Source organism: Hemiscyllium ocellatum, chromosome 1, assembly GCF_020745735.1.
Source record: "Hemiscyllium ocellatum isolate sHemOce1 chromosome 1, sHemOce1.pat.X.cur, whole genome shotgun sequence".
Taxonomy (NCBI): Eukaryota; Metazoa; Chordata; class Chondrichthyes; order Orectolobiformes; family Hemiscylliidae; genus Hemiscyllium; species Hemiscyllium ocellatum.
The window spans coordinates 87,990,523-88,003,057 of record NC_083401.1 but is presented as its reverse complement, the minus strand read 5'-3'; the positions used below and the strand labels follow the sequence as shown (position 1 = coordinate 88,003,057).

At 38.8% G+C, this 12,535-nt stretch overlaps 1 protein-coding gene across 1 annotated transcript in view; it reads right to left on the bottom strand.

Annotated features, from left to right (window-relative positions):
• Nucleotides 1-10,939, bottom strand: part of mtmr7b (myotubularin related protein 7b) — an 82,730-nt gene extending 71,791 nt beyond the window's left edge. The window contains exon 1 of the mRNA XM_060830554.1: nucleotides 10,864-10,939. Coding sequence (XP_060686537.1) covers nucleotides 10,864-10,887 — 24 coding nt within the window. The 5' untranslated portion in view covers nucleotides 10,888-10,939. The remainder of the gene's footprint in view (nucleotides 1-10,863) is intronic.
• Nucleotides 10,940-12,535: the final 1,596 nt, after the last annotated feature.

The following is a 12,535-nucleotide window of genomic DNA, read 5'->3' as shown; positions in this document are numbered from 1 at the left end:
TCAATTTTTCAGCTTGCACTCATCTGGACAATTTGCAATTTGTCAATTTGAGGAAAAATAAACAATACTTATACTGCATGAGGGGAGAGTGCCGATTCCTTGGCAAGTGGATTGATTGGTAGAGGCATTGCAATGGAGAGTATACCAGTAAATAATGTTTAATGAGACTGCAATCAAGGCATTGCTCTGAGAAATGAGCCAGCGAATGGTTGTTATCTACATTATTGATTTGAAACAGGTCTTGCATGTGTAGATGCTCTTTCATTCTGCAACAAATAGAGTCCTGCATGTTAATGTATGGAGATTCCAATACATACAAGTTTGAATCCTTCAGGTGATGAAGGAGCGTCGCTCCGAAAGCTAGTGTGCTTCCAATTAAACCTGTTAGACTATAACCTGGTGTAGTGTGATTTTTAACTTTGTACACCCCAGTCCAACACCGGCATCTGCAAGCCATAACAGGATAATCACTCTTATCCTCCACCACAGAGGATTCCTGTCTCTCCTGCATTTCCTCCTCATCCAACACATTTCCCAATTGTGATTTCTGATTATAGATGGCACAGCACATCATAATGATGCAGAAAACAAAGTGGCCGTACTGTATGGTCCCACCTGAACAGCCCAGGCACTGGACTCTCATCTTTAGAAGCCTAATGATTTGCTCCACAATGGCCCTTATCAAAACATGGACAGATTTCTGAGCGGACATGAGCTAAGGTTGGCACAGATAGCCTCTATTTATCAGCAACCATCCTTGTACGGGCCAAAGGGCTTGGAAAAAGCTTGGTACCCATCATTTTTCAGTAGATATCAGAGGTGGACTATCCGGCACAGAACACCCAGATGTGGCTGCTGTAGTCACACATCATTTTAAAACTAAGGGAGCAGATTCATTTTCTGCTCATCAACATCCATGGCGTTGGTTATCTGGCTTCAGCTGGTCTGCAGCCACTCAAACAGACTGCTAACAATATTTTTATTTTGCATTTGAAGAGGTTAGAGATAGGGCATCTCCACCTTCAATCATATTCTTCCTTGGCTAACTTGGGAAGAGAAAATAGCTTCTGTTCCTTTTCAGGAACACTTTCTGATGTTTCAGCTTGAAGCCAATCTGCGTTTCAATGGACTTAGAACCAACACCCAGAGACAAAGGAAGAATTCTTTCCCAACATCCCTATGATATTTTAATGGGAAGGGTGGGAAATGCATATGGTGGTACTGTGCTACTATAGTAGTCAATTTCTCACAGAATCATTCATCTTTTCAGTTGGCAGGAAGCCCATGATGTGCCAATAGTGGCTCAATATTAAGCAAGGCTGTCTATCCTGGACATGATATAAATATATACTGAGATGTCAGGTCTTTGGTTTTTGATATTACAAACATAGAAAGTAAAACGTCAACTTAAACTACTTATTTATAATATCAATTGGTTTGCACTCCTACTTAATAAAAGTAATTTTATTTGTTACTCATAAACATATCTACAATTTTTATAATTAGAGCACAGAAATTTTCCCTTTTTTCTATGGTTTGACTTTGCTAATCATGGAAAATAGTACATCTTTTTAAAATTCACTGTAATAAGAAATATTTGATGGCACATTCCATCAAACTTCAAAAGATATAGTTTTACACTGGTCTACCATGTTACAGCAAATCAGAAAACACTGAATTGAATTGAATTGAATTGAATTTATTGCCACGTATACCAAGGCACGGTGAAAAGCTTTGTCTTTTGAGCAATACAAGCAGATCACAGACTTAAGTAGCATAAATAGTAAATAATAGGTAAACAGTGATAAAAACAAAACACAGGTACGGCAAATGTTAAGAGTTTGTGAGTCCATTCAGTATTCTAATAACAGTAGGGTAGAAACTGGTGCAAAACTGGCTGGTGCATGTGTTCAGGTTTCTGTACCATCTCTCCGATGATGGAGGTTTTGAAAAACATTGCCAGGGTGGGATGGAAATTTGAGAATGCTGGCGGCCTTTCCTCGACAGCGGGCCTGATAAATGGATTCTATATACGAGAGGTTGGCCTGCTCTTCGGATGCTGCCTGACCTGCTGTGCTTTCCCAGCACTACTCTAATCTAGACACTGATCTCCAGCATCTGCAGTCCTCACTTATGTTTCTGTGATTGTCCGGGCCAAGTTCACCACTCTCTGTAACCATTTCCGATCGTGAATGATACAGTTGTCACACCAAGTAGTGATACATCCAGACAGACACTGTGAACCTTTCCCACCATCCTGATGATATCTTGGTATGTACATTTTAGCGGGAAGAGGGAGTACATGATACGATAATGTAGAAGAATCAGTTGGCACACAGATGAAACCCTGAAAGCAGGTCACCAACATATATGGTCATCCAGAGCAAGCAAAAGAAGAATTGGTGTAGTTACTTCTGTGACCCAATAGGGTCTTCTCAACTTGTGGATTGACAGATTGGATTCAATACAAAACAAAATTTTGGAAGCACAATAAATCTTAGTTAGTTAGTTATTTGTGAAGCACAACCATGCTATGTGATAATCAGTGTTGTTTTCGAATATAGCTAAGCTTTTAACTTTTGAAGTGCAAATGTTTAAACAGTTCCCCAAAAACATCATCTGTTTTATTACCCAACATTAATGGCAAATAAAGTTGTAAATAGCATAAAACCCCATTACAATACAACAAAAGAAATCCCAGCTTCAAACAAAGGATAATAAATATAATCAATAAAGAGTTTAGCTTTAAGTGCAAGTGTTGTTATTCTTACATAGGGAACCAAGAAGGGTTTTGTTTTGAGCAGATATCATCTCATTTGTAGAGCAGAGCATTGCAATGCTTAGTGCATATCACAAATGAGAAACATTAATACTGAAGAAAATAGATTTCAATATTTTTTCTAGACAAGAATTGATCTGTCCATGACCACTACATTACAAGCGAAGCACAGGATAAAGCACTTCTTACACAGTTCCAACAAACTGTCAGGCCCACAATCCCTTTCTGCACCAGTGTAATTTTTCTGTTTCCCACACTAGTCACTGTTATGTTGTCTTTAGATGATATTTTCAGATGTGACATGAATTTATGCTCACTAGAAACTAGGTCAAACGGCATACTTGCTTCATACCAACCTTTAAAGCCAACAATAGAATTTTGCTTCATTTTGGGTTTCATTCAAACTTCTTTGGTCTGAGTATGATTGCCAATCCTAGGCCACTTTTACATTTTGCCAACTGGAATCAGACTGCACCACCACATCCCCCTCCACCCCCAAAGAAACAACAGGAGGGTCAGGAGTAGCCCATAGTGGCTTAAAAGTTGAAACTTGTTCTTCTGAGATAGGAAAAAACATGACTCCAGACAAAGTCTGAAGTCACATGACACCAGGTTAGAGTCCAACAGGTTTATTTGATATCACAAGCTTTCGGAGAATAGTCCCTTCATCAGGTGAAGCGGAGCACTGTTTAGTCCCACATGGAAGAAACTAATCCTTTTATAACTATTAGGACTGTCAATCAAGTGTGAAATTGAAAATCCCTGATTATAAGCTCTCAGACTTATTTCAACTAACACCTATTAAAATTGAAAACACTTCTTTTTTCTAATACAGGCTGAGTTTTCTTCAAAACGTAAAGAGAAGGGGATTTAAATAACTTGACAGTTCAACATATCCATCCTTTTTTTTATGCACATTCATGTCTGTTCGCGCCAAAGATCTAACGGGTTTAGACCTTTTATTCAAATTTGTAAAACCTACACAAGTCATGCTTCAAAAACCTCATGACAAAATCACTTCTATGTGAAGGCAACTTCACTTTTAAATATGCCACTGCATTATGGATGTGTCAAATATTCCCTTTCACCCATGTAACTTCATTGAGAATGGTGGCTGCCAGTTATATTCTGGGACAGGACTTCCAGATTTGAGATTCCAATGTTCTTCTTGGTTAAGATGTGAACTCCTTCCAGCTTGGTGAAAATTAAACACAAAATCTCCACTCTTAACACAGAGGCTGATATCATTATGTCCAAGTGTCCAACCTTGCATTTTCATCCCAGTAAAGCACTCTATGCCTTCTGATGATCAAACCACCCAAACTTATTGTAAGGCAGATTTCAGAAGAGATCACATGACCTTCTCCATTTCACTCTAAATTTGGTCCCAAACCATAATAATCTTCTAATCCTCTTATTTAGAACATTCATGTTTGTCATTAGTAAGACTAGCATTTTATTCCAGATTTATTACTTGAATATTACACTATTTAATATTACACTATTATTTCTGAGTTATCAAAGATATCCTCTGAGCATAGCAACTAACAAAATCTGCACTGTATAAATTTCTAACTGTTCCTGATGATAGCCACAAAAAGCTACTGCCCTCTGGAACACACCCTGTAATACAACAAAAACTGCATGGAATGTTCTGACAGACTCAGATTATCTGGTGCAAATATATACATAAGATTGCATTGGATTTTTAGTGTCTCTTTATCAGATCTTAAACAAGAATTCTAACAATATCTACTTATACTGCATGCTTCTTTAGCGTCTCTTTGAACAAGTAATTCTTAATATGATCTGAATGAAACAATGTAATTTGCACTAATTATCCCAGCTCTGCAGGGCATCATAAAAGAATACTTACAGGTGACCAGCACAGTCATGGAAGAGAGGACACATTCCCAGGACATACACAGAGAAAACAGAGGGAAGTTTGCATAAGTCAGGAAGAAAATGGAGAGTGGGAATTCAAAGCAGGCTTAAAAATGGGCTTGGAGCAGGAAGAAGGAACTTTCTGAAACTCCGCTCGAGAAGAATTTTAAACAAATACTTAGAATGCTCACATGTTCCTATTGCACCGTTTAATCTCAGGACCTACTTTCAAAATAAAAAAGGAAAATAAAACATTTTTACAATGCACAGCTGTTAAATCATGGGGAAGTGTGTGACAAATACAGAAAGGTACTGATTCATTAATAAAACCAGATAAGAAACTAAGTAGATAAGCGTGCACGTCGGTCCCTGCATTCAATAGTTATACAAGGTAAACAATCACCAATAAAATCAATATCCTAACATTAAACTAAATTAGAAGGAAAGATTTGCAATTGTCAAGCACCTTATCACAAATGTCAAAAGGTTTCTGAAGGGTTTCAGAAAATTCATTTTATTGTACATATAAGGCATTTTAACTTTACACTTAAATCAAAAGGAGATAAAGAATGAGCAAGTTAATTTTTCATTTTAATAGAATTAGTTGCAGGTGTAGTGTTTACCATCTTGATCCTCTTCAAACACTGCCATACATAAGTTACAGTTTCAACCTCTGACCTCTGACAAGTTAGTTGATTGCCAGTGCCCCATGCCAAAGGAGAGAAAATGACACAACTAACATTCATTGTAAAGTGATCACACCCTGCTATGGATATTGGTGAGAATACAATATAGAGTCATAGACTCGTACAGCACAGATAAAGACCCTTCGGTCCGACCAATCCATGCCAAACATTATCCTAAACTAAACTAGTCCCACCTGTCTGCTCCTGACCCACATCCCTTCAAACCTTTCCAATTCATGTATCTATCCAAATGTCTTTTAAACGTTGTAACTGTACCGCAATGTGTAGATAGTACACACTGCTGTTACTGAGCATTGGTAATGGATGTTTGTGATGTGGTACCAATAAATGGGCTACTTTATTCTGGATGTCAGTGGAGCTGCACTCATCCAGGTAAATCAGGAGTATTCCATCACACTTCTGACTCGTACCTTGTAGACTGCGAACATCTTTGGGGAGTCAGAAGGTGAGTTATTTGTTACAGTATTCTTACCCTCTGACCTGCTGTTGGAGCCACTGTATTTATAGGGTGAGCCTATTGAGTTCCTGATCAATGTAATTAGCATCTTTACTTGAAAATTTAGTCCTGATGGAAGTAATCCAGACATCCGCCATGAAGATTACTTTTATAAATATAAATGTAAAATATCACATTCGGACACAGATGAAGTTTTATGGAATAGATACCTGGTAACTTGTAAAAAGCAGATTAACTCGTGTGATTCTCCCAAGTTACTTTTATCTGAACCATAAGCACTATTTAAAAGAATAGGAGTTATATACATATATAACCAAGTTATATTCTCCACTATCCAATTTACAAGAGAAATGAAGTCACACTGAACTTGTATTACGATGAAATAAGCAAAGCATTAGCCAAATATATGAAAATGACAAAAGTGCTGGCTCAAACCTTTTTCATCAGCTATTTTAGAATTAAATACAATAACCTCCAATTTTCCACACCTACTAGCAGCATTTAGAGAGGCAAGTAATAAATTCTTAAAAGCCACAAGCAAATAGATATGGACGATAAACTTTGGAAACTTTTCTGCACTCCTTCCAGCTACCTAAGGCAATCAAAATTAGTTGCAGAATACCATGAGCCACGTCACTTAAATTTTGTTCACAGGGAAGTTAGAAACAAGGGCGCATCAATTAGTGAACAGAATAGGGGGAAGTTAAGGACTTCTTTAAAGCACAAGATTTTGGAATATGGAATTCTCAGCTTGAAAGGGTAGCCAAGCCAAAAATCCTCAAGGCATCCAAACAACATTTGAATGTGAGCTTGAGTTTTCCCAACTTACTCTGCCATGGACACAAATCTAGAAGGTGAAATTGGACTGGATAGCTCTTTTTATTTCCGTCGGCATAGGCATATTGGTTAAATAACCACACACTGTGGCATCCATTGTTCTATGATTCTACTACCATCAGCTTATGAACAACAGCCTGAATCATAACCTCAGTTTTCAATGCTTCTAACACATCCTGATATAGAGAATGAGTCATCAAACTGCTTCACATTTTTATTCACCAGCATGGGGTGGGGGGGGGGTGTGGAATAGGGGGTGCTGGTCTGGCTAGCATTTACGACTTGAGAATGTGATGGTGAGCTGTCTTCTTGAACTGCTGCAGTCCATTTATTGTGGTATTTGGGTGGGAGTTCCAGGATTTTAATCTGGAAAAAAATAAAACACTGAGAAAATGGCCATATATTCCAAGTCTGAATGGGGAATGAGAATGGAGGGGACCTTGCTGGTAGTGATGTTCCCATGTATCTGCTGCTCTTATCGTTCCAGACAGAAGAGCTTTTTGAAGAAGTAACAAAGAGGATTGATGAGGGCAGAACAGTAGATGTGATCTATATGGACTTCAGTAAGGCGTTCAACAAGGTTCCCCATGGTTCAACATCATGCGTTCAACAAGGTTCAACATCAAAATTGAAGGTGTAGTTTACACGAAGAAGGTTACGGCAGATTACAACGGGATCTTGATCTGATGGGCCAATAGGCTGAGAAGTGGCAGATGGAGTTTAATTCAGATAAATGCGAGGTGCTGCATTTTGGGAAAGCAATTCTTAGCAGGACTTATACACTTAATGGTAAGGTCCTGGTAAGTATTATTGAACAAAGAGACCTTGGAGTGCAGGTTCATAGCTCCTTGAAAGTGGAGTCACAGGTAGATAGGATAGTGAAGAAGATGTTTGGTCTGCTTTCCTTTATTGGTCAGAGTATTGAGTACAGGAGTTGGGAGGTAATGTTGCGGCTGTACAGGATATTGATTAGGCCACTGTTGAAATATAGCGTGCAATTCTGGTCTCCTTCCTATCGGAAAGATGTTGTGAAACTTTTTACAGGAACGATTTACAAGGATGTTGCCAGGGTTGGAGAATTTGAGCTATAGGGAGAAGCTGAACAGGCTGGGGCTATTTTCCTTTTGATCATCAGAGGCTGCCGGGTGACCTTATAGAGGTCTACAAAATTATAGGATAAATAGGCAAAGTGTTTTTCCTGAGACGGGGGAGTCCAGAACTAGAGGGCATAGGTTTAGGGTGAGAGGGAAAAGATATAAAAGAGACCTAAGGGGCAACTTTTTCACGCAGAGGGTGGTACATGTATAGAATGAGCTGCCAGAGGAAGTGGTGGAGGTGAGTACAATTGCAATATTTAAAGGCATTTGGATGGTTATATGAATAGGAAGGGTTTGGAGGGATATGGACTGGGTGCTGGCAGGTGGGACGAGATGGGATTGGGATATCTGGTCAACATGGATGGGTTGGACTGAAGGGTCTGTTTCTGTGCTGTACATTTCTATGACTCTATGGTTGTGGTTTGTCAATGGTCTTATAGAACGAGAAAGATATTTTCTATATCTCCCTGTTCAGAGATGTTATTACACAACTTTGGAGCGGATGGGTCTTCAACCTAGGCCTTGTAGTTCAGCTGGTCAGTACACTATCACTGTAATACAAGAGCCTTACCTGACCTAAGAATATAATTATAAGCATAGTACCATCTAATTTATTTAATTTCAATAGGCTATTCACAAGGCTGTACATTTCTTGCTTTATTCACACATATCAAATCTCCCTCACCTCTGATGTTTTTTAGAGCAAAAGAATACGCTCCAATGAACATTCCTGTAGCTATCAATATTTTTTGGAATACATTTATGTTATAATAGGTAATCACATAAATAAAATGACTATCCTGTGCTGATATGACAACAAAGTAATAGTTTTATCTTTTTTAAAAAGAATGAGGCCTGAAAAGGCATCAATGAACTGTCACTGAGTATACTGGCATGTGTTAATCAATTTGAGGAATTAATAAAGCATTGGCTTTTTGCTGTTAGACATACAATTAGGGATGTGATAGAAATAGTGGGAAATGATAAAATACAAACACTATCATAACCAAAATAAAGTATAAAGTGTTAACTCTTCATCAAGAGGCACCATTCTGCTGGTGGAAGCAATAATGTCTTTGCTACCTTTACAGGACCCCAAAGCAGAAATTCTGATGATAAATATAAAATTCATCAGGAGACCAGATGGAGTTGTACTGACTACATAATGGTACACGACCAATACAGAAGTTCAAAGCATTTGCAATGAAGTGCATCAATTCTTCTTTCCGTTCAAGATTTCTCGTTACTCTTTGATCAAAAGCTTCAACTGAATCAAAACATCTCAATCTAGAAAAAGCTACATAAAACTGTTCATGTTAAAAAAACAAATCTAGAGCTATAAATACAAATGTCATTAAGTATTTAAGCATTTGATTTCTTTGTAGTGATTGAAAATGAAAATCTAATTGGAAACTGTTTCCTGAGTTGAAAAGATAGGTTTACATTTGATGGTTCTCAATATTATTTAAGGAATTAACATATATTTCCTTATAATCTGCCTATCATAATTTTAAAAATCACACAACACCACAGGTTATAGTCCAACAGGTTTATTTGGAAGTACTAGCTTTCGGAGCGCTGCTCCTTCATCAGGTAGCTGTGCTCTGAAAGCTAGTACTTCCAAATAAAACTGTTGGACTATAACTTGATGTTGTCTGATTTTTAACTTTGTTCACCCCAGTCCAACACCAGCACCCCCACATAATGGATATTATAGTTTTTGGATGCTAAAATTATCAATTTTGTTCCATAATTATGGAATTCAAATTTCATAGCAATGTTACAACAATTCCTTCCTTACATCTAGACTTAGATGATGAAATCCCATTTGAATGTAGTTGTGTAATATCTCTTTTGAGTATAAGTATAGGCTATCATCTTCATCTATTGAATCAATGCTGGTGAATTTTTTCATACATATCTGACAACTTTTCTAAAACGTTTCCAATCAAATCTAGAGAATCTTCATAAAAACCAAAAGAACTGCAAATGCTGGAAATCAGAAACAAAACCAGAAATTGCTAGAAAAACTCAGCAGGTCAGGCAGTTGTGAGGAAGGGTCACCAGGCCCGAAACATTAACTCTGATTTCTCTTCACAGTTGCTGCCAGACCTGCTGAGCTTTTCCAGCAATTTCTTTTTTTGTTGTAGGGAATCATGGTCGGTACAAATTAATAAAAATAAGAATAAGTTAAAGAATAAGTTTCCTCAAATTGTTGCCCCTGTTACTTTGTCACATTTAACCAATTCCATCATTTCATCCAATCCTTCCATGTTATTCCCATTTCTTATGATCCGTCCCAAGGAAACACTCCATTCCATCCCTGACAGAGGTAGAGAATCATTATTTTTGGGCTTCTCTTCCCTTCCACTGACCTGCCACCACTGACATTTGCAGTCATATGCACATCATGTATTCCAGTCCTCTGGATTTCCCAAGCCTCCACATGTGCTAGACACTACCCACCAACAGACATATCTCTTAAACTGACCAAACAGTCCAGAAAAATAGCACATATTATTGAAGATGGTAATATTAACTGTATATTTTCATTGATATCCTAATCAGTATCATTTGAAACTTTAACATTATTTTTAATACTTTATTTGCATATGAAATTGATAAAGATATTGGTTATTTCAAACATTATTATTGAGTAAGCAGCTTCCTATTTTCTTTCCTCAAAAGCAACAGGGGAAAATAGTCCCATTCTTGTTCTAGCCTTAACCTAACAAAATACAGCTTCATAATGAACGAGCAAATTTTCCTTCATGGATTTTAGATAGAATGGCATATAGATATAGATCAGTGAATTTGGAATTTAAAAGGAGTTTACCTTTTTAAGGAGACAATTAATCCTTTAAAGCTATCCCAGAGACTATGTTATGTATTTGGAATTAAACTGTACGATTTTTTACAGATTTTGTTTAATAATATCTATTTGTATTCTATGGACATGAAGGGTGAAATCCAAGCATATTTCAAAAACAAAAGGTGTGCAAATCCAAAACCTCACTGAAGACAAGGTCAAAATAACAAATGCCACGACTCCCACAATAACAGCGCAGCAGTGATGATGCCAGGGGCATGTTGAGCTTTTACCTTCGGGGTTCTGATGTGCTCCATCCCTCGCCTGAAGGAAACCAAGAAGCCACCCGGAGGCGAGCCCAAAAGACCCTGTTTTCGACGGGAAGATTGTGCCTCCTTCCCGTTGAGGGTGAAGGATGCAGGGCCAGTGCCTGCGCTGCTCCTGTGTTTAACAGATGGATGCTCCTGATGCTACAGCTGCCATCTCTCTCTCTCTGCAACCCAATACACACTCACCCAGCAGCCTCCGCGCATCTGCTCCCTCGGGGTCCTAATGCCCGACTGTCATCATCCCCATCTGAAAGTCTCATTTGATTTGATCCCTACAGTTACAACTCCTGTAAAATAGCAAACCTAGCGACTGGTTGGCTTTGTAAAGTGTCCATATCACACAGTGTCAGGACATAACATGGACTTTATGGTAATTAATGAGCAAGCACAGACTACCATGATTGGAAATTGTGTTGGCTTTCTGACATTTCCCACAGATTACCAGCTCAAGCATTTGACATGGACATCGATTCATGTTGAATTCTGGTGGTATAGCATCAAATGCAGAGACGATGTAGGATGAGAGAGCAATTACAGTGTTACAATAAGCCCAACAAAAACTACAACCTCCAGTGGCTGCTAAACAGTGTGTCAAATGAGGAGCACCATTTACAGGCTCTGTTGTCATTTTCCACTGATCTTGGAAAAATGTTGCAGGCACACATTAGGGATGCTCTGGGTTAATATCACCAAACAGTGTCATTTATTGGTGCAGGACCTGGGCTCAGAAGAATTGGATGGCAATCCCATCCTAAAACCTTCAAAGTCATAGCTGCCCTTAGTTTTTATGCCGGTGATTTGTTTCAAGGAGCAAGTAGAAACCCATGTGGCATCTTGCAATCTTTGACCCACAAGTGCACCCAGTGTGCAAATAGTAACGGTTTTTCTAGGACTCATTCTGTCATATTCTTGCCCCATGACAATGAAAGCCAAGCAGTTCAGGCAGTGGAATTTTCCATCATCACTGGAATCCCCCCAGGTGTGGGTTGATGTAGACTGTACCCCCATTGCTTTGAAAGTTGCCCTATTACTAAAATGTAGATTTTGTCATTGGAAAATGTTTTCATTCCATTACTGGGCGGCACGGTGGCACAGTGGTTAGCACTGCTGCCTCACAGCGCCTGTAGACCCGGGTTCAATTCCCGACTCAGGCGACTGACTGTGTGGAGTTTGCACGTTCTCCCCGTGTCTGCGTGGGTTTCCTCCGGGTGCTCCGGTTTCCTCCCACAGTCCAAAGATGTGCGGGTCAGGTGAATTGGCCATGCTAAATTGCCCGTAGTGTTAGGTAAGGGATAAATGTAGGGGTATGGGTGGGTTGCGCTTCGGCGGGTCGGTGTGGACTTGTTGGGCCGAAGGGCCTGTTTCCACACTGTAAGTCTAATCTAATCTACTGTTCAAATTATATGAGATCATCAATTTTGGACATGACAATAGACCAGTGGTATTATCACTAGACTATATTAATCCAGAGACCCAGGTAATGTGCTGGGGATCTGGGATTGAATCCCACCAAGGCACAAAGTGGAACTTGAATTCAGTAAAAACCTGGAAAAAGGGACAAATGGCGATCATGAAACCATTACTAATTGTTGGAAAAGCCCATCTGGTTCCCTACTGTCATTTAGGGACATACATC